The sequence below is a fragment of the Camellia sinensis genome, chromosome 4 (assembly GCF_055761805.1).
Source record: "Camellia sinensis isolate YWXY chromosome 4, ASM5576180v1, whole genome shotgun sequence".
Classification (NCBI taxonomy): Eukaryota; Viridiplantae; Streptophyta; class Magnoliopsida; order Ericales; family Theaceae; genus Camellia; species Camellia sinensis.
In genome coordinates, this window is record NC_138964.1 from 223,994,994 (window position 1) to 224,022,602 (window position 27,609).

Here is a 27,609-nt window from a genome sequence, read left to right on the forward strand (position 1 = left end):
TATAGTGGCCCTCTCTTTCCTTGGACTTGACAATCATGTCGTCCATGTACACCTCTACCTCTTTATGGATCATATTGTGCAGAATAGTGGTTGCAGCCCTTTAATAAGTAGCCCCGGCATTCTTTAGCCCCAACGGCATAACCCGATAGCAGTAGGTACCCTACGGTGTAGTAAATGTAGTTTTCTCTCTGTCCTCAGGGGCCATCAGAATTTGGTTATATCTGGAAAACACATCCATGAAGGATAATTATGCATGGCCCGCAGTGAAGTCCATTAATTCATCGATGTGCGGCAAAGGGAAGTTGTCCTTCGAACTAGCTCTGTTCAAATCCCTAAAGTCTACACACACCCAGATTCTACCATCCTTTTTCGGCACAAGGACAATGTTGGCCAACCAAGTCGGATATTCAAATACTACCAAGAAACCTGACTCAATCTGCTTGGTGACCTCTTCTTTGATTTTTAACGCCCAATCTGGACGGATTCTTCGCAACTTCTGCTTGACGGGTCGGGCCTCGGGATCAAGAGGGATCCGATGCTATATAATCTCAAGATCGGTTCCAGGCATGTTTTCGTAGGACCACGCGAAAACATCTTTGAAATCTTTTAATAAAGAGACTAAGCGTTCGCACTCCTCCGAAGACAACGTGGACCCGATCTGGACCAGACTCGGATCCTTCTCAATACCTACATTAATAGCAATGATTTCATCAGAACAGGGTTTTTCAAACCTCTCATTCTCTTAATTAATCAAGTTTTTCAAAACCAGAGGAATTCCTTTCTCTTCATTTTCATTAAAATTTTGAAAATCTTGGTCAATGCAATATACAAGCAACATAGAGAAATACTCAGAATCAGCAGCGTTCTCATTCATAAGGTCCAGCCCTTCAGTTACAACCAACTCAAAAGGAAAAGAAAAAGAGGACCTAGACAAGACCTTGGCATCCAGGTTATAACCCCCAGGACTACCAGACTCATACTTAGAAGAACCAGAATCTGATTCCGACTCCACAACTTTATGGAGTCAGATTCTGGTTCATCACCAAACTCGGAACTAGACAAGTAGCCCTCCTCTAACTGCCAGATAAGAGAAGGTGCTTTTGATGCATCCAAAATGCTACCGGATGGGTTCACACCCAGTTGGTCCCCGATCATGGAGATAATAAGGTTATCCCTCAAGCTGTCACGTCCTGTATTTTATTACTCGGATAACATTACCAATTTTCATTAATTAAGTCCATTTACAAATGATAATTCAACCTTTGATGAAGTGATGAATAAATAAATGTACATGTTTCCTCTCATGATGCAACTGTCACAGCCCAAACCCGCCCCTATGGGTTTAGCACCGTAACCGGCCAGTAATCCGTGATTACCGAAGGCCTGCTTAACAGTAATAACAGTAATACAGAGTACAGGGGCAGGCGGAAGCCAAAGTAGTAAATGAAAAATGTCCAATGAGCTGTGACAGTCTATATGCAAAAAGACTTTTCATACATATTCACATTCAGAATCAAAACAGTATACACATACATAAACAATCCTCCAGGACAGGGACTTAATCCCTGTTAAAACAGTACAGTACAAGTCTATGCAGTCTATACAAAATAGAAATGGAAAGGGGGAATCTAAAACACCCCCAAAGCAACCTTAGCTTGGCAGCACTTGGAATCTCGCAGTGAGGCATAGTGGTTGGCTTGACAAAAAAAGAGTTAAACCCAACGTTTTTAGCTCCGGTCCAGTGCCTGGACACCTACATATATATATATATATATATATAAACAGTAAGCTAAAGCCTAGTGAATAACATATGCGTAAAGAGGTTAGGAATGAATATCCTTTCAGTATTTAAAGCAGTCATTTGAACAGTATATCAGTTATTTGATCATAGCAGTTATAAGTGGTACATCCAATAGCAAACAGTACAGTAGGTCTTAACAGACCGAACAGTCAGTTGATGGCCATCATATCAGTAAACAGTAGTGGTTCCAAACATGGGAACCGACAGAGATTTCTGTGACAGTAACAGTACAGTACAGTAACAGTAAATTGCTATAGATGCCACAAATACAGTTCGCAAATAGGATAAACATTCATTCAGTAAGAAATATCATTTCAGAAAACAGTACAGTTGATCATTCAGAAAGTATTTATGATTGAATATATCTTTACAACATTGTTACTCACAGAGTTCTGGGCTACAGATAGGCTAGTGAGCGTCCTCAGATGCCAACCCTACACAATTATAGGATGAACACACACTAAGTTACACACTTGGGAAACAATGACTTAGTCCCTATCTTGGCTCGGTGTGGTTCTATAGCGTTATCCTATTAAGATGCCTTAAACCAGGCCTAGGAATGCTTAGGATGGAATGAGGATGCAAAAATGCTCTTTAAAACACTTTTCAAAATTTTCAGAAAACAGGGGTCTCGTTCGAGCGTGGCTTTCTACACTCGAGCAGACATACAGACAATAGATCTCTGCTCGAGCGTGACTTTCCTCGCTCGAGTGGACTGCAAAAGTACTGGATGCGTGAAATTCATGCTCGACGGGCACTCGACCCTCGCTCGAGCATAAGACACAAGTCCTCGCTTGAGCGTGCATTCCTTCGCTCGAGCGGACTGTAAACACATGCAAAGTCCTGGATACACGCATTTCACGCTCGAGCGTCACTTTCCTCGCTCGAGCGGACTGCATGAACTCAAGGCGTACGCTCGAGCGTGGAGTTCTTTGCTTGAGCGTGGGTCCAAATTCTGGAATTTCCAGATTGAACCTCCAAGCTCAAAATCAACATTTAAAGCATCAAATTCGATCATTTTGGGCTAATTTTCTGGAAAACACTTTAAAACTCATAATATGACATGTTTCAAAGATCAATTTGCAAAATCAAAGCCCAAAGGTAGTTCAATTAAAACACAATTTCAACAAAACTTTATGAACATGATGAACATGCAACATGCAAGTGTTTAATCAACTTCAAAGCCTCCAATACATAATCAAATGAGTCCATTCACTCCAAAACATGCTGAATTCATGGACTATAACCCAAATATGGACATGCATGTGAGGATTCTAAGAAAACAACCTCAAAATTCAACAATGCAAACATGCATGCATGATTTAAGCCTTAATTCAACATGTTAGAACCAATTCTAGACTCTAAAACTCTAATTTACCATGAACCATGCAAGAAGTAACTCAAATTCACAGTGGAGAAGATGAATTCTCTACCTTAGGTCTCAATTCAAGATGTAGAAGCTCAATATGCAAGGAATCCTTCAATCTCCTAAGCCTCCAAACCAATTTTTGGTTAAAATCAATCTATTTCCTATCTCTCTCTCTCTCTAGTCGGTTTGGTATAAGGAAAGGGGCTGAGAATAAAGTGTCAAAAGCTCCTAATCAAGTCCCAAATATTGATGCAGAGAAAGGCCACTCAATGGCAACTAGGTAAATAAAGCCAACTTATGTAATTTAACATTATTAAATCTAATTTAATCATACCAAATCACATTTCAATTAAAGATACCATAAAATCACATAAATTCTAACTAGCATAAAACATTACTCGATTTTAGATTCGACCACCGATATGGCCTTCAATTTGTTGTTTAAACATAAAACATGAACAAATCATTTAGCAGTCAAACAGATAGATTTGCATTTAAATTAATACACTCAATCAATAAGTTCAGAATTTCAGTCAATCAGTCACATAACATGCTTAATCATAGATTAGCACTAATCAGTGGTGAGGGTTGTCACAGCAACAATGACATTTTTATATACAAACAAAAGAAATGCCCTAAGGCTTACAATAAATAAGAGAGCGTTGTCTATTACAAATCATAGAGCTTAACCAAAGAAACAATTAAAAAGCACTATAACTCATCACCACTTTATAACCATGCCAAGTGTTTGATCCTCAAATCCGAAAATATTCCCTGTACACATGTACAGGTAGGGGGTGAGCAACTACTAGCTCATCAAACAATCTCATACTATAACCTTAGAAGATATGCGAGTACAAAGATACGCATACATATAAGTGAAATCATATCATGACAAAAATCATATGATTTTTTTACATAATCTCTTAAATCCAATTTATTTAATTAACCACAACAAGTTAACTTCAATAAATAAACATGTTTGAATAGCCACAAGGCATCTCTTTCAATTTATTCAATTACATCATTGTCAATTGAATCAAATAATTAAACAATTCATAATGACATCTAACAAAGCATCGAATACATTTTATATAATCTTATGAGATGAATGCATATGTCATGTCATGCTCAAAATATTCTTTTCATCTTTTAAAAATCTTGTGCATAATGTCAATTTGAAAACACATTAATCTAACAATTTCAATAAAATTTCAAGATGGTAAATACGACTCAGGTAATCCCTAGGTTGGTGTCTATAAGTAGGCATATCGAGCACTACCAAATCCCTACCTTACCGGTCTCTCACCGGAAAGGCAGTGGTACCTCCTCCGTACGTGTTTTCGGTCTTTCACCCCAGACACTTAGGCCAACTTAACCAACATCAAACTACACCCCCTATCGAACTTACCAACGTATTTACCCAAAACAAATCAAAATGATCTTGTTTCACCAAAAACAATTCATTTATCAAAACAATAGTTTTCAATTGCAATTCAAAATCCATGACAACAATGAAATGGAATGGCAATGCAATATATAACAATGCATTAGAATAGTTCCAATTTTAATTCCACCACACAATGCTCCATTGTGATCAATTTTCATATCTTTATCAATGTAATACCATGATACAATCCCAAGAGATAATATAATAAGGTCAATGTTCATGTATTTACCATATATAAATCAACAATTTCCAACTTAATCTTTTCAAGACAATTCAATAATATTCTTTTTATAAAACAAACTTCCAAAATCAAACATTTTCTTACCTTTCCAAGAATCTCCTCATTTAAATACCAACATGGTAATCTTCTATTGGTTACCAAAACCAAAACTTTTAAACAAGAGGTTCATCAATATCAATAATATATGACACCAAAGTGAGTTCGAGGTTTCATAAATTTCTAACTCACATACTTTATCAATGAAATGTAATTACAATCTTTCCAAAAACTCCTCCGCTTCCCATACATTAAATAGAATCAAATTTCTATTTTTTTTATGCAAGTAGAATCTTGGGACCTTCGAGTTCAATCATAATTCTCATAAGCATAAGTGAATATTCCAACACTTAATCAATTTTATCAAAATCTTCTATTGACTATAATTATAAAATATAACACTGTGTTCACTTTCCAATTATCAACATCAACCCTATCAATTTAAACCAAGGAAAATAAATAAATAATAAAAAGTTTTGATAACTCATTCCTATTTTAACCAATTCATCCATTTGCTCCAAACGAGCTAAAATCACATTATTTTCTTTTCTTGTCAAAGACCACCAAAACCATTCAAATATCTTATAAAAATTTTGAATGACGAAATTATTATTATAACATTACTCAACTAGTAAAACTAGGAGCCCAATACTAAATCAGATCAACTTAACTAATAATCTTAGTTCAACTTTGTTTCACACCCCAACAACTTCATCTCACTTATTTTCTCTAAAATCTCATACTTATGAATTATTAATATTTTCATCCTACTATATTAAAAGTTATGGTATAATCTCAATAACACACTTTTAACCAAACTAATTTAATCCACTAAATTAGTAATTTTATTATCTTCACATTTTTCTAAAAGAAATAATACCAAACATAACTTAACCCAACTCATCTTTCAAATATAATCACATTTCATGTCAAGCTATTCAAATAGCCAATCTTTCCTAATTTCTCTTCAAATAACAATTTTCACAATTTTTTCTAAAATTAATTAATCACATGATATTCACATCAAAAATTTTGAAATAGTCCAAGAGTAAACCTTTTGAGGTTAGGAGTTCGAAAGTCCACATCCCATCTTTTCATTTTCACATAAATGAACAAAATCTAATCATCAATATATATCACCATTCATTAAAATATTATGAATATAACACTTTTAGAGTTTTTAATTCCAAAACAACTCTATAATTCCAACTTAACAATTTACACAATAATCACCCATATCAATTTATTTTTCTCAAAAATAAATTCCAAAATCAAAGATGAAAAAAGTTTCAGCTTTATATTTCTCAAAATAAATTATCTAATCATAATATGATGTAGATACAATCCATACAATTATTAAAATTAAATTTTAGATTTTTAACAAAAAAATTATCAACCCAAGATGATTTTCCAAATCAAGTTCAAATACCAATATTCTTAACATTTCAACATAATTTTCTTTAAAAAATTTACCAAACAAAAATTTGAGAAATATATATATATATGCAATGCCTTCTATAATAATTTATTTTATGAAATAACCCTAACATAGTTTTAAAGTAATAATATGAAGAAAGTCCATACCTTAAATATGAAGAAAAGCAAATTCGAAAATTTAAACATTGCCCAACCATGAATCTGAGACCACCATTGCGATGATCACAATGAGCTCTCCAACTTTCATTTACAACACTTTGGTAAAATCTCTCTCTAAAGACTCTCATTTAAAACTCAAAGATTGAACAATAGAAGGGAAAAAAAGAAGAAGAAAAGAGAGAGAGAGAGTGTGTGTGTGTGTGTGTTGGGCTCTCTGCTCAACCAAAAATAAAAGCAAAAGAAGGGGGGAAGGGAGAGAGAGACATGGGGGCGACAACTCTATGTGGGTTTTGGCTTCCCAATGTTTGGTTTCCCAAAAAATATATATAATTTTTTTTTTGTAATAATATCTCAAAATTTTATAATATAAATTATAAAATGATATAATTTTTCTCACCACAAAATGTAACATTTTTGCACACCACAAAATATAATCTTTTGCTCACTATGAAATATACACCCATTTTATTCCCTATAAAAATATATAATTTTCACCATATGGTACACACCATAAAATCAACTATCAAATATTTATTATAATCCTATATAATAAATAATTGTCACAACCCAACCGTAGGGCTTAGGATTGGAATCGCAACTTACTAATTTATTCTATTCGTAGCAAATTAAACTGCGCAATTGGAAATAAAAATAATTAAACAGGAAATTATTCCATTTTACTATTTTAATAAGAAAAAATACATCTATAGGGCTTTTATTATTTTATTATTCAGTGACCGGCCCCGAGTAGAAACAAAAGGGAGCAAAAATATAATATAAAAAAAGAAAAGAAAGACAAAATAGTGGTTCAACATCAATCCTCGTGCGGGTTCCATTAAATGAAGTTATGGGTTTCTCCTACATCTCGTCACCTGAAATGGTAGCAGCTATAAGCACACAGCAGGGTGAGAAATATTATGCCAAGAGTATAGGGAATACAAAATAACCATGGATAGTTAGTTAAGTCAAAACATTTACATAACTCAATTTGGTAAATAAATCATTTAAGTGACAGAAACTGAAATATGGAAATTATGTAAATAAATAACCTTAACCACGGTAAAGAACAGAACAAAGGTCACAGAAGTGACAATCAGAATAGAAGTCAATGGATCCATGACAAACAAAAGACCACAAAGTGGCCACACAGAGGCCAATGGTTATTGAAGTCTCCCAAGGCATGGGACTCCCATAGTGGTACTTACAAAACATAATTGTTTATAAGGTCATAGTCAAATATTCTTTAAAATTTAAACAAACATATCTATGGGTTTCATTTTAACAAATAGAGTTCAGAAATTAATACACGTAATTGAAATATTAATATAATCTATAATAATTTATAAAACATATCTTGTATAAAATAAATTGTGGTAAGTCAAAACATATGTAAAATATATTATGGTGACTCAAAATATAATATAACTATTGAGTCTTACTATTTCCTTCATATTTTTCCTATCTTCTCGGCACCCTCTTCTACGCTATATCTTTCAAAAATTTTCAAAATTTTCCTTCGTTTCTTTTGGTACCTTCCATCTGCTGCCTTGGTTGTCTTTATATAGACACAAGGCCCATATCTCATAATAATGAGTAAATCCAAATCATATATATTCTCTACAGGTGTCTTAACTACAGATGCCATATCTCTGGCTTAATTAATTCAGAGATTGGTTTAGATAACTACTTGTATTTTATTATTATTATTATTATTATTATTATTATTATTATTTATTATTATTTTTATATTTATTTATTTACTATCTTTAACTTTAATTTGGCCCTAAATAATAATCCCTAAATAAATTATACTTTATCGCATACTAACAGAAAATTAATTATTTGTTTTACTAATACGCGCACTATTATTATTATTGGTTGTAGTATTAACTAAATATTTAAGGTGTCACAATAACAACTCCCAAGGTGGTTACTACCAATCACATAATTAAAAAGGACCAAACAGTTAAACATGAATCATTAAACAAACTCAAATTAAATTAAATCTAAATCATGGGTCTCAGGTCTAATTATATAGCAAAATAGACCCAACAAATTTATCTCAAATCATGGTCCAAACACGTAAAACTCAAATTTCAAATTCTGCTATAAATTAAACTGAACACTAATCAATCTGCAAATTCTTATAAAATAAATACTTACCATTAAATTTTGAAATTTTTGCCCAACATGCTAGACTCTTTGAAGAACAACATAATAAAAATTTTCATAATTTCTGAGATCGAAAATTATATTTTTTTTATAAAAAAAAAATTATTACAAAATTGAACCATTTTTGCACATAACTTTTCACAACACTCCAATCCAAATATTACTCAATTAATTTATGCACTGACTATTTAAAAAAATATTTTGGGGTATCACACAAGCTCTCTGAGTCAACCGGAGGATCTGTAAGGAGACATGCCAGTGCTGCCCTTACTCTAAGCTCGTTGTTTTCCAAGTCACTTTCCATGCTCTGCTTAACTTCAGTAATTGGTTCAGCCTTTTCCTCGGTATCACTATCTTGCAACGGAAGGTCGAAGAAGATTTCGAAGCCGAGGACACGCTGTTTCGCAGAATTCATCCAAGGCTTAGGAAAGCTACAAAAGGGGAAGTCTTTATCTTTCCGAACAAAGTGACCATTCAGCGTTCCCTAGATCGGCCTGTGAACGAGCTCATAGTGTTTTCCAATCTGCTTGGCTCTAGCTCTGCCTGCCATCTTTTTCTTTTTCCTGACCCAATCCTCTTTGGTGGGTACATATCCCAGACTAAAGGTGTAATTTTGGCCCGGCCCGGCCCGGCCCATCCGGGCTCAAGCTGGGCCCATGTCGGGCTTTGCAGGCTTCCACAAAAAATTAGGCCTAGTCGAGCCGGTCCACGGGCCAAAAAACTAGGCCTGGGGGTATTCGGGCTTTGGATGGGCCAGTGGGTTGGCCCCCTGGGCTTGGGCCCAGGCTCAGGCTCGAGCAGGCCTATACAATTTAAATTTTTTTTTTATTTTTTCCACCAAAATTTTATTATTTTCCATTAAAAATAACACTGGGCCTCAGGTGGGTCGGGGTTTTAGGCATGCCTTGAGCTGGCCGATGGGCCGGGCTTTAAAGCGATGGCTCAGGCCCTAGCCTAAGGCCTCGGGCTGGGCTTAGGCTCGGGCTTTAACGGGTCGGGCCCACCTCGGGCCGCGGGTGGGCTTTGGGCCGCCCGCGGGCCCACCTCGGGCCGCGGGTGGGCTTTGGGCCGCCCGCGGGCCCAGGGCCAAAATTACACCCCTATCCCAGACCAAAGGTATACGGATTATGCAGCACATCGGCCAATGCTGTGACGCCTTTCCGGCCATTTCTTCCAAGTCTCATTCGTGGCACATACTACAGTTTGTTCATGAAATAAACAGACTGGGCGCTAACATACATGCCCTTATCTGCTGCCAAGATGGTCTGCACTACTCTGGCCTCAGTTAGAGTAAACCCTGAGAGGAAAACATCCTTCTCGCCATGAACGATCTCCAGTACCGGTGTAGTTATCTCTGGTGGGGGATAGATGGATGAATTCCCGAAAATAATCGCCATCCCTTTCCGGTGAGGGTATTTTAACATTTGGTGGAGAGTAAATGAGACTGCTTTCACCAGATGCAACCAAGGTCTCCCTAGTAGTAAGTTGAAGGTGGCCAGGACATCCAGGACATGGAACTCGACATCTTGCTGAGCTGGGCCCACCTAAACTCTGATTTATACCATGCTCATAACCTCCCTGCTTGTATTATCATATGCCCGAATTACTTGGGCAATGAGCACGAAGTCTGTCGATTTAAGGCCAATGGCATAAGCTGTACGAGAAGGATAGACGTTGATAGCTGAACCTATGTCGGCCAACACTACCGGCACTCATTTTTCTCTACACTCAACAGATATGTATAAGGGTTTGTTGTGAGCTGAGCCTTCTGGCGGCAGTTCTTTATCAGAAAAGGTTAGGGTTGGCCCGGCACCACCTGGGAAAACCAGTCCCATAAGCTGTTCAGGGGTTGTGTCAATAGACAATTTGGTTTTGTTCATTGCTGATAATACAATTTGTCGATGCACCCGGGAGGCCATAAGAAGACCCCAGATGGAGATGTCGGCTTGGATTTTCTTCAGTTGTTTCAACACCGCCTCTTCCTCCAATTGCTTCTCTTTTTGTTTTTCAACCTCTCTATCTTTCCCAGAGGCCTCAGCTTGATCTAAGTGCGGTGGCTTGAAATACCGCCCACTTCTTGTCATGTGGTCTATCTCTTCAACGTACCACATGTTATCTGGGAGGCATTCACCTCAGTCCTCGTCGGTGTGAGCCAGAAGTAGATCATCATCCTCTCATCATACACCTCTGGCAGCCGACAAATAGTAGTCTGACTGCGTTTGGATTACTCTTACATCACAAGCATCCCCCGCAGGGTGTTGGGCCATTAAAGCTTCTTGGTTTTCTTCAATTCTCTCTTGTGTAAACTGCTTCAGTGCAGCTTCCTGTTCTTTATCCACAATACTCACAGTGTCCAGTTCCTGAGCTGAAATTTTCTTGCCGGTGTTCTCCGACAGTTTCCCCTTTTCATCGGCCATTCCAGCCACTGCAGTGATTCTTGTTCCCTTTTCTTCCGATTTTGTTTCAGTTCCTTCCTCTTTATCTGATTCATCGCTCAACTACACTAAGTTGTCCGCTAATCCATTCAAATCGAACCAATGCACATCCTCTTGATCTTGTTCGTCAAAGAATTACAGGTTGTCTAAGTCCTCCTCTAGCTCCACTAGATCATCTAAACCTTGGCTTGGGCCATCCTCCCTAACCACATTGACCTCCACTACAGTTGGCAATAACACTTTCGGTTTGACTTGACCAATCGACACAATGTAGTAGCTCAAATCATACTTTCCCTCAGACAAGTCCTCAGAGTACTCAAGTAACGGACTCGTACTCTCCTCTATGGCCAGCCTCCTTTCTACACCAATTGTCACCACCACAAGTTTAGGTTGCAATGTAGACGTGTCCATCATGCACAAATCTGTGCTTTCAAGAATGAATACTGTCGATCTGGGTAGGTGAGAAGGGGTAGTATATATGTTGGGGTCGTAGGGGAGGGCCAATATATGGATTAAGTTTAGATTGTGAGGTGGGGGAACTTGATTATGGACCGGGAGAGGGTTGGTGATTACATTTAGTTTCTGGGGAAGTGCAATCACCTTATTGTCAATGAGGCCTTGAATCTCATGACACAACCTGAAACATTGGTCGGTGTCTTGACCGTGCTGCTGGTGAAATGCACAGTACTTGGCTGGGTTATGTTTCGGCGGAAGAGGATCAGGTAGTAGGCGAGGCTCTAATGGCTTGAGGTGCCATTTTTTAATCAACACTTCATGGCTTGAGATAAAGGCATGTAGAGTGGGGTGAAGGTCCTTTGGGATCGGGCAGGGTCATTTAAAGTTTGTGGAGTTGTTCTGGCAAAGGGATTGGCGGTCTTGGTTGTGGTGGTGGCAACACTCATATCAGACTGCCGTGCAGCTATGCTACCACTGGTGGTTGCATTGGAACTGCGCAAAAAAGGCCACTTGGTCTGCTCTTTCTTATCAGTAATCAGCCCTTGTTTTATGGCGTCTTCAATCCGAACGCCCATCTCGTAGAGCTCAGTGAATGTGAACAAAAGTAGGACAATCATTTTCTGCGCAATTTCCCGTGCAGATTGCAGACTACTATCTTTATCCGGTCTTTCTCTTAAGGTCGTGTGGTCATCATTGAAGCCTTGGCCCTCCACCTTGTCACGAAATTTGAAAAGCCCTCATTTGGCTCCTGGCGCATTGCTTCGAGATCACGAGTTATGACCTCGATTTGTGTGTTGTATGAGTACTGTGCAACAAAGGCCTCAACCATTTCCTCCAAACTCTGCTTCACAAAATCTTCTAGCTTGGCATATTATATAGCCGCTATTCCTGACATTGTCCGGCCAAAAAGTGAGAGCTTTTATAATCTGGTTAGGTCTGTCGGCCATAGAATGTTTGAAAACAGCCGAAGATGAACCATGGGATCTCTAGAGCCATCGAATCTATCGATATGCGGCATTTTGAACAAGTCTGGCAATGTCACTGCAGAGTCGATATATCTATCTTCTATGTCGGGAATAGAATTCACACCCTGCCTTCTTTTAAGGAGCTTCTCCAGCTCGTTGACTTTAAGCACAGTCGGGTCAACCTCAAACTCAAATGGAGCCTCAGTCTGATACACAGGCGCTTTGGAGGCTTGTGGTGGGATCGGCTCTGCCGGATTGCCCTGATTCTCAACATGGGTAGTGGCACCGGTTGCTGGGATACCTATAGGAGGTGTATGAGATGCAGATGTTGCTGCCGGCTGTAGTTGTGGCTGTTGTTGTTGCAACCTATTTATTACCTCTGCCTGACATGCTGTGACCTCGGCCTGACGAGCAGTGTCTTGTTTCATGGTTTCAACTGTTTGTTGAAGGTGGTGAATCAAGTCCTCTATGCTGACTGGGGGATACTGGCCATCAGAATGGGTTAGTGATCTCGTACTGGACTAAATGTAGAAGATTGAGCCTGACTAGATACAAGTGAAGTAGGGGGTGACTACTGTAGAAATTGAACCAGTGAACTCTGCCTTACTCTCCTCCATTTAGTAATCGAGGGGAGCAAAGTAAACACTGGCACTCCCCTAACAAGATCTTCGGCTCTGTAAAGCCTTCTGACACGGGTCTAGAGTGCTTAGGGGATATTCGAATTGTCCGAAGCTATGGTGTTATACTACCTAGCAAAAAGAAATAAAGCAAAAAGAAAGCAGTAATCAGAAACCGCACAACACCTCAACTTAGATGCTAACAACACATAGATGTAATCAAAGCTGTAGGACTGCACTCAACACTGAATTCTGCCTCCAAAACTGATACCCAACTTGCAACTGATACGAACGTTCCTGTACAGTTTCACTGTAAAGCACATACCAGTTAAGTGAGAGCCAAAACACCCCTATGAGGGGGTAGGGTTACCCTGTCTTAGTTTCGTCACGAACACTCTTCAAATAATGCAGTTTCACGCAATCCTGCATTCGGGTAAGCACCCTATTCTAGTTTGGAACAGTCTCTATGGCTTTCGATATGTAACTAGGCCAAATGGTCAAAAGGGTACCTCAGCAAAACTACCTAATATACCTCTCACACCTAACACCGAGAACTGAAAGGAGGATCAAACGGTACATCGGTAGTTCAGATCCAAGGGTTGTGTTCCCATTATAGTAGAGCCCGCGACCGATCAGCCTTTCGGTAAGCTTTTAGGCAAGCCTTCGGCAAACTGTCCAGGAATAGCAGATAGTAAACATAGTGACTTAGGCGCACCAATGCAAATGCAAAGAACATATAAGTGTAGATAAAATTCATATCATGAAATTCAAGTCAGGTTCTCTAATTCCCCAGCAGAGTTGTCAGAAACTGTAGCTTTTCTTTTTCGCGCCTCCTCTTTTAGAAGTTTGAAATAAGCCCTATAGTTCGGACTTCTGCGGTTCTGAATCTAATCTCACAAGTGCAATGTGATATTGATAATCACCAAAAAGTCCAAATTCGACAAATATTTTGGAAAATCGATTTTGAATCAAATTGTTAAAAATGGACTGCTTTGTTAGATACAGAGTCGCCACCTAAATATTTTTTATTTTAGGGAAATTTAGGAAACCCATGACTTGTACCAAAGCCCATGTGTCCATTATCACCAAGATTGTCTCGGCTCGGGAACTTAGGTATGAGAGGGGAAGGTCATGAATCGAGCACCCCCGCTCACCTAATCAAAGATCGGCCTCTACTAATCATGATATGATTTTTATCAACATTATATGCTCTTGTTCTAGTTTATTAGGCTAGCATTACTATGTGATGCGCACACAAGTATAGACTAAATTTGCAAGAATTGCAACATTTCGATTCATTTTTGTTTTGAAAATTGTTTCGAAATATGTACCACTTGAAAAAGTGATCTCATATGAACATTGGTCAAATTATTCCAATTTAAGCAAATAGCCTTAATTTGCAACCATTCAAGCAGTTTATCATTTAAGAAATTAGCCTCATGGCAAGCGTGTTGAACTTGGCAACAATCACACACATGCAATATGCTAAAGCGAGTAAAGGCTTACCTAGTACTCCAAGCCAAAACAAACAAAAGAGTTAGAAAAATGTATAATTCCTAACAATGCAATATGACTAATGCAACGCATGCAAAAATGCAACTGAAAAGCTCGGCTACTAATATGGCATATGAATCAATTAAATAGCATGCGGTCTAAGCACGTATTCAAAGAAGTTTCTAAACTAACAATGCAAGTTAGAATGATGTGACGTGCCTTGGTGCATACAAAACAAATATATGCAAATATGGGGAATGCTAAACAAAACGTGATGTCCCTAAACTAACCATTGAAAGCTAGTAAATAAAAGGGAGAAAGATGTGGGGTTGGAAGACATACATATTATTACAACATTGCGCTCTCACGAAGGAGAGTCCGAATAAACTAAGCTAATTAACTAACTAATTAAAACTAAGCTAATTATTAAAAAATCAAATAAAATTAACTAAACTATTTAACTAATTATTACAACATAATAAATCAACTAACTATTCTAGTTAACTAGCAAATTACAAAACGAAATTGAATAACTAATTAACTAACTAATTAGTTACAACACATATCAAAATTAATTAGTTACAACTAATTAATTACAACGGATAGCTAAGATAAATTTTTTAAACTAAAACAAGCTCGGAATGCAAGGAATGATCATGCGCGTGCTCGGTTTCTACCTGAAAAGCCATTATTTTGCTTCCAGAGAGCCTGTGTTGCACAATAGATATTGTTGCCCATTTCCAGAACAGCTCTGCATGGCCTAAAGAACACATTGTTGAATTTTGTATTAGTGGCCGACTGGCCAGTGATGAAGGTTGCCAGCCACCAGTGATGGCCGGCCGGCCATCAATAGTGGTCTGCCGGCCATGGAAAGTGGCCTGTCGGCCATTGTTACGCAGTTTTCCTTACTGTAATAGAGGACAAACAGAGCATATACAGGGTATTTCAAGGGTTTGTTTGCACAACTTACCCCTCATTTTCAAGAATAAATCAAAGGAATAACAAGTTTGGTTCACAAATCATCAATGGATGCAATTTCATTGCATAATGGCTTATGAAACCAAGTGTGCAAGTTCAATAAATGTAATGAAAATGAGACTCTCAAAACCACCTCCCTATCATGAAAGATCAAGAGAAGTGGTAACCTTGGAAACTTGAGTTATTTCATCACTAACAAGTATGAAATGGTCTAAGTTCTATGTGTTCCATTAACATCCGATTGAACGCAACCAAATTATTATCTTTCACCATTTCAGCCTCAATTTTATTACCCCATTTTAGGTTACAAACCATTCTTTAATCAATTGAGTCCAAAGGGTGAATTTAAGTCCTCTAATGGAAAGAGGGCTCAAACTAAGAGTTGTTTTAGGTATGAAAGAGATATCATACCGTTGGTAATGAACCCTTAAAAGGGATTAAACTATTAAGCATGACAACCTCAATCTCATGCTTAAAAGAATTAGAGGCTTGAAGCAATTCTCAAAGCACAACAAAAGCCAAGAAATGAGGGAAGTTGCAGAGATTATTAATGCTGAAAATGAGTGAGAAAAGCATAAATAAATGCCATCAAATCAAATGAGAGGGTGTCTAAGGCCTAGAACACCAAAATAATAAGGACAATTACACTACAAGCATGCAAAACAAAGCTCAAATGACCAACAACCCAAAACAGTGCTAAAATAGTCTAAAAATAAGTCCTAAAACATGCTGGAATTGAGCTGAAAATAGCTAGATTAATATGTTAAAACTTGGCATAAATTAAGCTAGTAAGCAAGACACAAGAAGGGGAGGCTAACCCCTCCAAATTTGGACTTCAAAACATGATTTTGGTCACTAAAAAAGCTTTAAAAACCAGTTTTTAAAAGCTTAGAAAAATATAGTAAAAGGGTGGAAAACACAAGGGGAAAGACCTCCAAAATAAGGTACAAAGAAGGGTAGAGCATCCCTTAACCTTTAATGGCCTTAGAACCCAAGTTTCAGCCCAAAAATACAGAAGTTTTACAGCTCAAAATCAGTTGAAAAATAGCAAGAATAATAGTAGAAAAAACAAGCAAATAGGCAAAGCCTTATACCTCTTGAAGAGAATAAGCAATTCAAGCAACAAAACCAGGACAACACACCCTTCAAGAGCTCAAATGAAGCTAAAAAATACCTCAGCTCAAAGATGAGAAGGTTTGGTTAATGGTGTATAGGCAAAGGTTAGGAATTTGTAGGCAAAAGTACATAAATTTGCTAGAGAGAGAGAAAATTGTAGAGAGAGAGGGAAATTTTTCTAACCTTAAAACATGAGAGAAAGGTCTCCTATATATAGAAAACATGAATTCCCTACAAGGATATCTAGCCCTACACATGGGTGCAGATGCATGCATCTATGCAAACAGCTAGCAAAGCTGTCACTTAATATCTGCAAAAGAAACTAGTAGCCGGCCGGCCATCAATGGTGGCCGGCAAGCCACATTAGTGGCCGTCAGCCCAAAAGTGATGGTTGGCAGCCTAATAAGGTGGTCGGTAGGCCACCAGAAGCTGCAGGCTTGAAGAACACAGGGTTTGGTCCAAAACAAAGCAACAGAGGTGCAGGATTTAGAAGGCTCAAAGTTGTGGCATTTTGCTGAGGACTTCGAGCACTTGACAAGCATATAAACTCATCATCGGGTGTGCATGCAATGGTGTCCAAGTCGTAAGGGCCGCCAAAAATGGGGTGTCTACAGGGGCCGTCCCAATTGGAGCTTAATTTTCCGTCTACCGGATTTTTCGTTGCAAGAAACACTTTCTTGAGGACCAATTCTCTGGGGGCATAACGGCGTAGCTGCACACGCTGATTATATGACTTGGCGAGCTGTTGTTGATATCGTGCCATGCCTACGAGAGCCCGATCTCGGCGCTCCTCAAGCAGATTCAGCTTCAAGACAACATCATGTCATTGCACCCGGTATCAAAAGCCTTTGATTTCAAGGTGGATAGGCCGATTTCAAGAGGGATGATGGCTTCTGTCCCGAAGCACAAGGCGAATGGCGTTTCTCCATGCCTCGGAGTGGTGCGGTGAGCCCTCAACACACTAGGCAGCTCTTCAACCCACTTACCCTTGGGCTATCTGGGTGTAATCCTATTTTAAAGGCGGTGATGGCCATGAAGTCATTACAGGCATCGTCCACCAAGTTGAAACATTCCTAGTAGCACCGAATACTTTTGGAGGGTCTTTCTTGGCTTAATTTGCTTTGCCCAGAAAGAGTCGGCTTGCTTTAGTTGGACCTCGTTAGTGATGAATCTTGTCCTGAAGGGTTTTTGAAGCTGATGAAAACTTTTCACTAAGGCCAGCTCCAGTTTATAATACCACCTAACAGCCAGTGGTCCCAGGCTGCTCAGAAACATTCGGCACATGAGTGCATCATCATCAGCATGCAACGTCATCACTTTTTTGTAATGACGAATGTGATCCATAGGGTCTGATTTACCGTTATACAAAGTGAAAGTTGGTGCTTTAAACTTTTTAGGCAAGGCAGCCCTAGCAATGCGTTATACAAAAGGATCGTGTTTATCTTTATCCTCCGAACCATCATCTCTTTTTTCTCACTGGTGTCATACATACGGGCTTTCCTCAGATGAGCTGGACACATCGACTCGCCCTATTTTCTTGGGTTCTTGAGATGACGAGTCGAAAGAGGCACTGTTACTATCGCGTTTCCAGTGCTGACGCCATCGATCATCCTTCTTCTTCTCTGGTGACCGTCCCCGGTCGTGACACGGTGCAGTTTGTTGGAATTTGGCTAGCTCAACGACCAACTCCTTTCGTAGGCGTTCGTTATCAGCCGCTATATCTTCTAGATATTGTTCACTTCGTTTTACTTAATCTATGATCGTCTGCATGGTTTCTTGCATCGAGGTTGAGGGCGAAGTTTGGGCCACTAGGTCGAAGTTCAAGGCCCTTCGGGCGATGATATTCTCCGGACCAAGCATAGTTCTTGGTGTAACGTCATCTCTCGGTGTATCATCGTCAACAACGAACATAAGATCGTTTGTTGCGTCTGCCATGATCGTATTTGAGTATTCTAACAGACGGTGCCAATTGTAGTGACGTGGTTTGGCAATACCCTTTATAATCCAAGCAGATGCTCTTGATCTTCTAGTTGATACCTAAAAGAGGAATGAACGCTCCGGTCGAGGGTGCCGGAATTAGCACTCCGACAAGCAAATTAGTATTCTCTCAAATTTTTCTTGTATCACAAGTTATCGTTCTTTTCTTACATACCTCTCTTTTGGCTAATGTTCCTCCTTTTTATATTACGCCTGGGCCGCAGGTCGAACCCACTCTTGACCTTACATATAATTATCTAGTCGGCCTTCCAGTTGAGTGTGTTGGCTCCCATTCGGCTTTTCGTATGGCAAATTCGTATATGCGGCTTCATGGACTTCCAAGTAGGGCTGACTTGTCTTCGGCCCAATATCCCAACCGGCCTGGTTAGCCTTTCTACCTCCTTGATTAAATTCGGCCTCCACAAAGTTAGTAAAATAGTAATTAGTTCTACTATGGTTATCACAAATTTAAAGACATAAACCTAAGGAAAATTATCTTAAAACGTCTTCATTACAAAAAAAAAGATTATTATCTAAAAATTTGTCAAAACAGGTATTCACTAATTATTGGTGCACTAGAAAAAAAATATGAACAAAATTTTTATACAAAATTATATGAGGGTTTTTAAAAATTATGAATTAAAATAATACTGTAGACGTTTTTAAAATTGATAGTAGTAAATATTTTGAATATGTATGGTCCGCCGTCCGGAGTGGTTAAAAAAAAAAAAAATTGATAACCTGGCATGATTAGTGCCATATTTGTTTGGAAAATTTTAAAAAATAAATTTGTAAAGAAAAAAAAAGTAAAAGTGTATAAAATTAAATAAAATATAAATATAAATATATTTTATTTTATTTTTAAATTACATTTTAAATTTTCTTAGGAAACATAATTGATTTAAGGCCGCACATCATCCGGTTGATGTGGTGTTGCAAATCCACAGTACACTTTCTAAGAGCATCTGTATCTAGTTTTTTAAAATTATTTTTTAGTTAAAAATTTTAAAAAATTAACTCTAGCAAACTCATTTAAAATTCATCAAAATTTACGATGGCTACAGTAACTCGTTTATTGAAACGAGGCACTGTTCATCGTTATTTGTGTGTTACCGGATGTTCGCTCGGAAGTTTGGCCAAACGTCCGGCCGATCAACCAGTCAACGGCAATTTTTTATTTATTTATTTATTTTGCTTTTTTTAGAAATTATTTGGTTGGTAATTTATCAATTTAATAAAAAAAAAAGATTAACAAACATAATAAGAAAACAATATTTAATAAGAATAAATTAGAATAAAGAGTTTGATGTAGTAAATGCTAAAAGATAAGTAGCTAAAATAATGAAATAGGTTTAATTTAACTAAAAAATTAGACCTCGTTTGTTTGCAGAGATAGAATGGATGAGATTGATAGTGAGAGGATTAATAGTCAAGGAATTGATAGTGAGGAGATTAAGTAAAATTGTGTTTATTTTGATGATAGTTATTTGTGTAGAGATTGTTAAATTATTTTTATATAAAATAAATATAAATAATAAAACAAATAAAAAAATATAAAAACATTAAATATTAATATTTTTTAAAAAAATGGCCAACATGTAAAAATTTTTAAAAAAATAAAAATAAAATAAAAAATTTCCAGAAAAAAATAAAACAAATAAAATAATAATTTTTACTTAACAAAAAATATAAAAAATTAAACATTAATGTTAAAAAAAAATACCCAACATATAAAAAATAAAATAAAATAAAAATTTCTAATCTACCGAACCATTTTTCTAATACCAAGTCTTGAAAATCTATCTAAATTCTTTTAGAGAGGCCCATCATAATCCAAAACTCACTAAACAAACAAGGCTATTACTAATACCTTGATATTAGCAATCTCAATACCCTCTTTTTCACCCAAAACAAACGGGGCCAAAATTCCCTTCTCGTCTCTCAAAACAAATATAATATTATAGATATTTCCTCACTATTAACTCCAATCCCTCCTCTGACCCACCAAACAAACAGACATTAAAAGAAGAGTAATGCTAGGAACACCAAATTTTCTACCAAACAAATGACCAAATGTCTCACATGGGTGTGGGGTCCGCAATTTTGTGGGCCCCACACCCATGTGAGACATTTGGTCATTTATTTGGTAGAAAATTTGGGACCTCTAGCATTTTCCTTAAAAGAATATGGTGTGGGTGCTCTAACCTGGTTTGTCAGCTGTAAAGGCCACCGAGAAAGAGAAAAAGAAAAAGAAAAGAATCTCTTTGTCCATGAGAAGGAAAAGTGACATATACAAGTCCACCCAGCAAAGCCTCGCCATTAGTCTTCTCTTTCTCTCTCTCTCTAAAGCATGCCCGCATAATCCACACTCACTCACCAGCAGTTGAGTTCAGGCCGCCGGAATCTGACGACGCATTTTGGTCTTACTTAATTGCCGGAAAGTTGAGAACTCTACATTTGAACTCATCCATCGGATACTGTACTTTTACTTTGTATCGGCTCTTTAAAGTTGTTTTTGAGATCTGAAGTTGAAAACTTGAGACTTTTTATTATTAGACAGACAGAGGAACAGAGATGTATGTGGTTCCTCCTCCCAAGCACTCAGATCCGATTTCCGGACGCATTAATGATTTACGTATTTACCAGTCTTGGAAAGGCAGCAATGTATGTTTTTATTTACTTTTTCTAGGGTTTTGTTTCATTCTCTCTCTTTTTTCTTTTCTTTTTTTTCACTTTACCAATATATCTGTTTAATTGTCACAAGCCAATATATATATATTTTTTTTGCTTGCTAAGTGATTTTGGTAAGTTTTATAGTTAAATCACACATCTGGTTCAGCAAATTCTCTCCCTCCCTCTCTCTCTCTCTAGTTTTTTTTTTTTTTTTTTTTTTTTTTTTTTTTTTGGAATCTTAATTTTATGTTTTTCCTTTGTAATTTTTTTTCCCATTAGGATGCAATTAAACAATGTAGGTTTTGCAGAATGGGGGTTTTACGACTGAAGAAATTTTATATTTTTGTGATTACATACATGTTTTACTATTATTGGTTCTGTATCTATCTGTATCTGAATGGGGGGTGTTGATCGGTTTGGCTGTGAGCTTGCAATTGGATTGTGTTTTGTATTTTAGTTGCACTGTGGTAAAACAAATTCATTTGATAAATTAATAAACATGTCAAGTTCCTATTATATTGAGGTTGACAGGCTGTATTAGTGGAACTTGTTGGGAAGACAATGCAAACAATTTGGTTTCATTCTCTAAACAGCTGGATTGATGTTGTGTGCTTCTCATTTTCTTATGTTGTGTTTGGTTTATTGATTTGGGTAGGGATTTGAAAAGGAAAAGAGAAAAAACATGTGAAATGTAGATATATTTCATTCACATTTCAACTACCTTTACCTTTTCCTTTTCCAAATCTCTATCCATGAATCAAACACAGCCTTAATGCCTTATGTCAATTATGCCAGTTTGGCAATGCAGTCTCTGTGTGTGTGTGTGTGTGTTTTGTAAAGGTTTAGAGAACTATTTTTTAGTTGATTTAATTTTATTACTGTGTTTCTCTTGTATTGAATACTGCACTTCCTATTTCTTTCTATTTTTGTCCTTCCCTATGTTCCTATCGTGATTAGTAAGAGTCACACACTCTTGTCATAATTCTAAGTTGAATCTTGTACATTCCCTTCCCTTGTAGGCTTGTAGCATGTTGTGAAAATGGAATGGACAATATAATGGTTTTGTTGGGGTATTAATCATCTATTTACTCGTGGTTGCAGATATTTTTCTTCCAAGGACGGTTTATATTTGGACCAGATGTAAGGTCAATGCTGCTGACCATATTTCTTATTGTTGCTCCTGTCACAATTTTCTGTATCTTTGTTGCTAGAAAATTGATGGATGATTTCTCTCATCACTTGGGAATATCAATTATGGTTGTGGCTGTTGTCTTCACCATTTACGTGAGTTTTCTCCCTCTTTCTCAGCCACCCACATGCATGCAACCATGTCTGCACAAGTTCTTAGAAAATTACTTTTCACATTTTGTGTATGTAACATTGAACTTCAAGCTGGTAAATATGTTGGGCTTTTCAGATTTTAGTTCTTCTCCTGCTAACATCTGGACGAGATCCCGGCATCATTCCTCGTAATTCACACCCTCCAGAACCAGAAGGCTATGATGGGAGTGCAGATGGTGGTGGACAAACCCCACAGTTGCGCCTGCCTCGCATTAAGGAAGTATTGGTGAATGGGATTGCCGTGAAGATTAAGTATTGCGATACCTGCATGCTATATAGACCTCCCCGCTGTTCACACTGTTCAATCTGCAACAATTGTGTCGAACGATTTGACCACCACTGCCCTTGGGTTGGGCAGTGTATTGGGTTGGTAAGAAATGTGTTCTTTTTAAATTATTTTGTTATGCATTGGTAGTTGACTGTCTGTCCTATAGTTGTGCTTATTTCTGTCATGTTATTTATGATGAAGCTGCTTCTGTGCTGGAATAATTGGTTTGGGGAGCTTGGGCACATGTGAAGTGTGTTTTTTTCCTCTTTTTTTTTTTTTTTTTTTCCTTCCCTTTTTTGCTTTAAAGTTTAAACCATAGTTGTCAAATCAGGATTTGAATCGTGAATCGAAATGATATTATACCGAATTGCGAATCGAATCGAATCGAATCAAATCAAATCAAATCGTGAATCATAAAGATTCGGTCATCTTTTTTAAATTACATAGAAAAATATATTCACACACTTAGATATTAAATATATGATTATCTAATAAATATGAAATATTTAGAGTTAAATCAATGAAAATATTATTTTAAATAACGATCATGTGGTCTAGGCAAGAAGTTCCCATATTTACCACTTCACATTTTCCCTTTTAGATACTATTTCTTATCAACCATTCTTAATAAAGAAAGCAAACAAAGACAAATTTTCAATTTCAAAATAACAATAATTCAACAACAAATGTTTTTTTTAACTTTTTATAAGGTTAAAAAATCAAAATTTTCAATTTTTTTCTAAAGTCTCGCCTGATACCTTCAAAAAATTCATTTGATAAATGCAAGTACTTAATTATGTAAGCCTAGAAAAGTCAAAAGATGGCATAGTAATCCTCAAGACTTGTGTGAACCCTTTTCCAACAATAAAAAAGCAAAAAGGAAAGCCAAATATCGATTTTAGCAATTCACCGATTCGGTTCACCGATTGACCAATTCACCTACGATTCATAGATATTTGCGATTCACACAACCTGTGCTTATCCATTATCCACTAATCGCGAATCGTACGATTCGAATAACATAGGTTTAAACTATCAGAAATCAAAGAATACAAAGTATGTTAAAACTCCAACTATTTTAAGGTCCTCCTGTGCTATTTTTCCAATACAAGTACACAATTTAAAGGGCCAGTTGTACCAGTACTCCTAGGACTATTTGTTTTGCCTTTTATTGCCTCAATGACTACTTTAATATTCTCATCCATCTGTTTAATTTAAATCCTTTGTTGCCTTTTCTTTTCCCAAGTATTCATAGGCTATATTTAAGCCAGAAACTTTTGCCTTTGCTGAAGATTAGTCTCCAACCTTTTTAATTGTGTAATGTTCAAAAGAAGTTTCCCTTGCTTGTCCCTAGTAATATTGTGATGGAAAATGGCAGCAGCCAAAGTCTATAAAAGGCGTGGATCCAACGGTTCTAAGGCCCAAGCCTTAATTTGGCATATGCTAGATGATGTGAGGCCTACTTGGGAGATTAACTAGACTTGGGATTTATTTAAAAGTGTCTTTTGAGTTTCTCAAGTCAAATGTCTTTAAATTTCTAGTCAAGGTCTTTGGGTTATTTAGTTGGTCAGAGAGTCTTCTAGAGTCTTTCACATGATTAATGCATTAAAGAGTCCTAGGGAGTCTAAGTTAGTCATGTCATTTAATTTGGAAAGTTTTAGAATCAAGATGAAGTGAGTATAAATTATATTGTAAGTCTTGTGGCAAATTATGAATGGAATGAATGAAAATTAAGCTTATGCTTCTATGATTGTGCTGATGCAATCTTTCTTTAGTGTGATGCTAAAGAGCCCATTGGTGTGATGCCTTGGGTTTTCTAGGTGTGATATCTAGATTTATCCTTCTGTAACCCTTCCTCTACTTCCTACAAATCACTGTTCACGTCTACTGTTCATATTTACTGTTCACAACCCCCAAAACAGCCCTGTTATTTGTGTTTTTGCTCATACTTAGGCCTATTTCGAATCTGTCCTGCATCATATTGCCCCTGGCGGCACTCCAATTACGAGAATAATGCCTCAGTATCAGTAGTACTCTGTGTTGGTTGAAACCCTGAATTTTTGAGATTCCATACATGATTCATGTCAGTTGCTGTGAAAACCAAAAATTTCTGGCTGAAATGAAGCAAAATTTCACTCTTTGTTTCTATTTTAGAAACATTGTGAATATCTGGATTTAGGTTGAATTGTCTTTAATATATGTTTTTTGCTGTCCAGAGAAGAAAATAGTTGTAGGTTTACAATAAACTGAGGTAACTGCTAGAAACCTATATTGCAACTGCAATTACCCATTCTAAGCCTGACATAACAGAATTTTGCTTGATCTAACTTGAAGCCAAATTCTTTTGTTGAAAATTTTTAAATTCATAGGATATATCTCTATTTTATTTTCTTTTCTCCCTGAGATTCTCTTGCTTCTTAATTTGAGAAATATTCAGTTGTGCTTGTAGATGTGTATGTTTTACTGTGACATTCTTATAATGGTGCTCAAAATACTTGGTTTGGAAGTTTTTGTTATGGTTAAATGATTTCCCACTTATCATCTTCACCAGTATGATTGTAGTGATCCATTAACTTTCTGATTCCATAGATATTTAACTAATCAGAACCTTTGACACTTGGTGCAGCGGAATTATCGATTCTTCTTCATGTTTGTCTTCTCTACCACTCTTCTTTCTATATATGTTTTTAGCATTTGCTGGGTTTACATTAAGAGGATTATGGATTCAGAGGAGATAACAATATGGAAAGCAATGATCAGGACCCCTGCTTCTATTGCCCTAATAGTTTACACCTTCATATCAGTGTGGTTTGTTGGTGGCCTCACCATCTTTCATTTGTATCTCATAAGTACAAATCAGGTAAGCTAATGGTCCTTAAAAAACAAAAACAAAAAATTAAATTGCTATATTCATAGCTGTAATTTTAAAAAGAAACATTTGCACTTGTTTTTTCAGACTACTTATGAGAATTTCAGATTTCGATACGATCGGCGAGCCAACCCCTATCACAAAGGAGTGGTGCAAAACTTCAAGGAGATATTCTGCACCAGTGTCCCACCATCCAAAAATAATTTCAGGGCAAAGGTGTCGAGGGAACCAGGGTTACCTCCATCACTGGGTGGAGGTTTTGTTAGTCCAAACACGGGGAAAGCTGTGGAGGACATAGAAATAGGGAGGAAAGCGGTTTGGGGAGATGTGGGGTCTGGGTTAGATCACTGCGAAGGACAACTTAGTAGCAATGATGGCCTGAATATTAAGAATGGTGGACTGGGTGAAATCTCTCCAGAAATAAGAACTACTGTAGATGAGAGAGATCGTGCTGGAATGCATCCAAGGCGCTCCAGTTGGGGCAGGAAAAGCGGAAGCTGGGAAATGTCACCCGAAGTTCTTGCTTTGGCATCTAGGGTTGGGGAACAGAACCGTACAGGTGGGACCAGTAGTAGCAGCTTGACAACCTCTAGACCCTAATTGTACCCATTCTGTGATCTATTAGGTGAAGAGAGTTATTTGGTGAGTCTGAAGATGGTTGTTTGAGGTCTGATGCTTAGTGATTCAACTTTCACATTACTTTTCCGCATTTTTTGGGACTTGCTTTGACGTGGTGTTGCAAGTGTTGGTTTGGCCATTTGTGCCTGGGAAGGAAACGGTGTGGTTGTTCTGTTAAGAGTTTCCTTTGCTAGGTCAAAAAATCTAGAATTCAGACCGAGCAGGGTGGAACTAGGCTCAAGGAAGCCTACTTTATTTTTCTTTGTATTTATTGTTTCTTTTTTCTTTTCTTGTTTTTGGGAACATCCCTACAATAGTCAAGGTTGATACTTGTGTTTCAAATTTCAGTCTTTGGACAAGTTGATTTTAAAAAGGAGGAAGATACTCACAGTGAGGACCATGAATCTTGTACCCTGGGTCAACCTCTGTATGCTATCTTGCTCTGCTCCTTGTATCTTTATTGGCTCACTTAGAGCAAGGTACCTGGCAGTGGAAAACTTTATTAGAGATGGACAAAGGTGAATTGCGTATAAAACAGAGCGATCAAGAGGAGCCAGAGATGCCTGGACAATTACTTGAGAGCAGACACTCAGAGAGCTTAGCCTGAGAACTTGAGAAGGACTAGGGTGAAAGTGGGTGTCTGGTTGGAGAAAGGTTGAAGAGCAGACAATGGTGAAAGAGAATGTTAGGAAGGACTTGTGATTAATATAATGTTTGAGGGAGGTAATGTTAAGTGCTTATTTAAGAGCAGACTTGTGCTGGCCTTTTTCCCCCCTGTTAATTGGAGTCCAATAGCTACCTAAAATTTATGAGGTTTGGAATTCTTTGGTATATGTTAATTCATTTATTTAGCTATTTATCCTAGAATTACTACCCTCTTAACTTCAATAGTCCTATTGTATTCCTAGTAAGAACAACAATAACAAAAATAATAATAATAATAATATGACAGTTAAAGCACCCATACTGTCGCAACAGTAATATATATATATAAATCAAGAATAAAAAGTTTCACACATTCAAATGAGATTAATAAGTAAAAAGTATAGGGTAAACTTTTGAGGGAACCGAGAGTCTTGAGGTGTCTCAACAAAGGTCCAACACAAAATCTACACAAAAACAAAACGAAATGATAAG

General features: G+C 37.3%; 1 protein-coding gene across 1 annotated transcript; it reads left to right on the forward strand.

Moving 5' to 3' along the window:
- The first annotated feature begins 20,877 nt into the window (after positions 1-20,877).
- Positions 20,878-27,339, forward strand: LOC114273798 (putative protein S-acyltransferase 7). Its single transcript, XM_028215613.2, has 5 exons — positions 20,878-21,367; positions 22,478-22,660; positions 22,794-23,087; positions 25,612-25,845; positions 25,942-27,339. The coding sequence occupies exons 1-5, from the start codon at positions 21,278-21,280 to the stop codon at positions 26,452-26,454; spliced, it is 1,314 nt and encodes a 437-aa protein (XP_028071414.2). The 5' UTR covers positions 20,878-21,277; the 3' UTR covers positions 26,455-27,339.
- Positions 27,340-27,609: the final 270 nt, after the last annotated feature.

Excerpts from the sequence above, each read along its gene's own strand:
- LOC114273798 (XM_028215613.2), top strand. The coding sequence starts at position 21,278 with ATGTATGTGGTTCCTCCTCCCAAGCACTCAGATCCGATTTCCGGACGC. Across the intron at positions 21,368-22,477 it reads AGTCTTGGAAAGGCAGCAAT|ATATTTTTCTTCCAAGGACG; the intron begins GTATGTTTTTAT and ends TCGTGGTTGCAG. Across the intron at positions 22,661-22,793 it reads CTGTTGTCTTCACCATTTAC|ATTTTAGTTCTTCTCCTGCT; the intron begins GTGAGTTTTCTC and ends TGGGCTTTTCAG.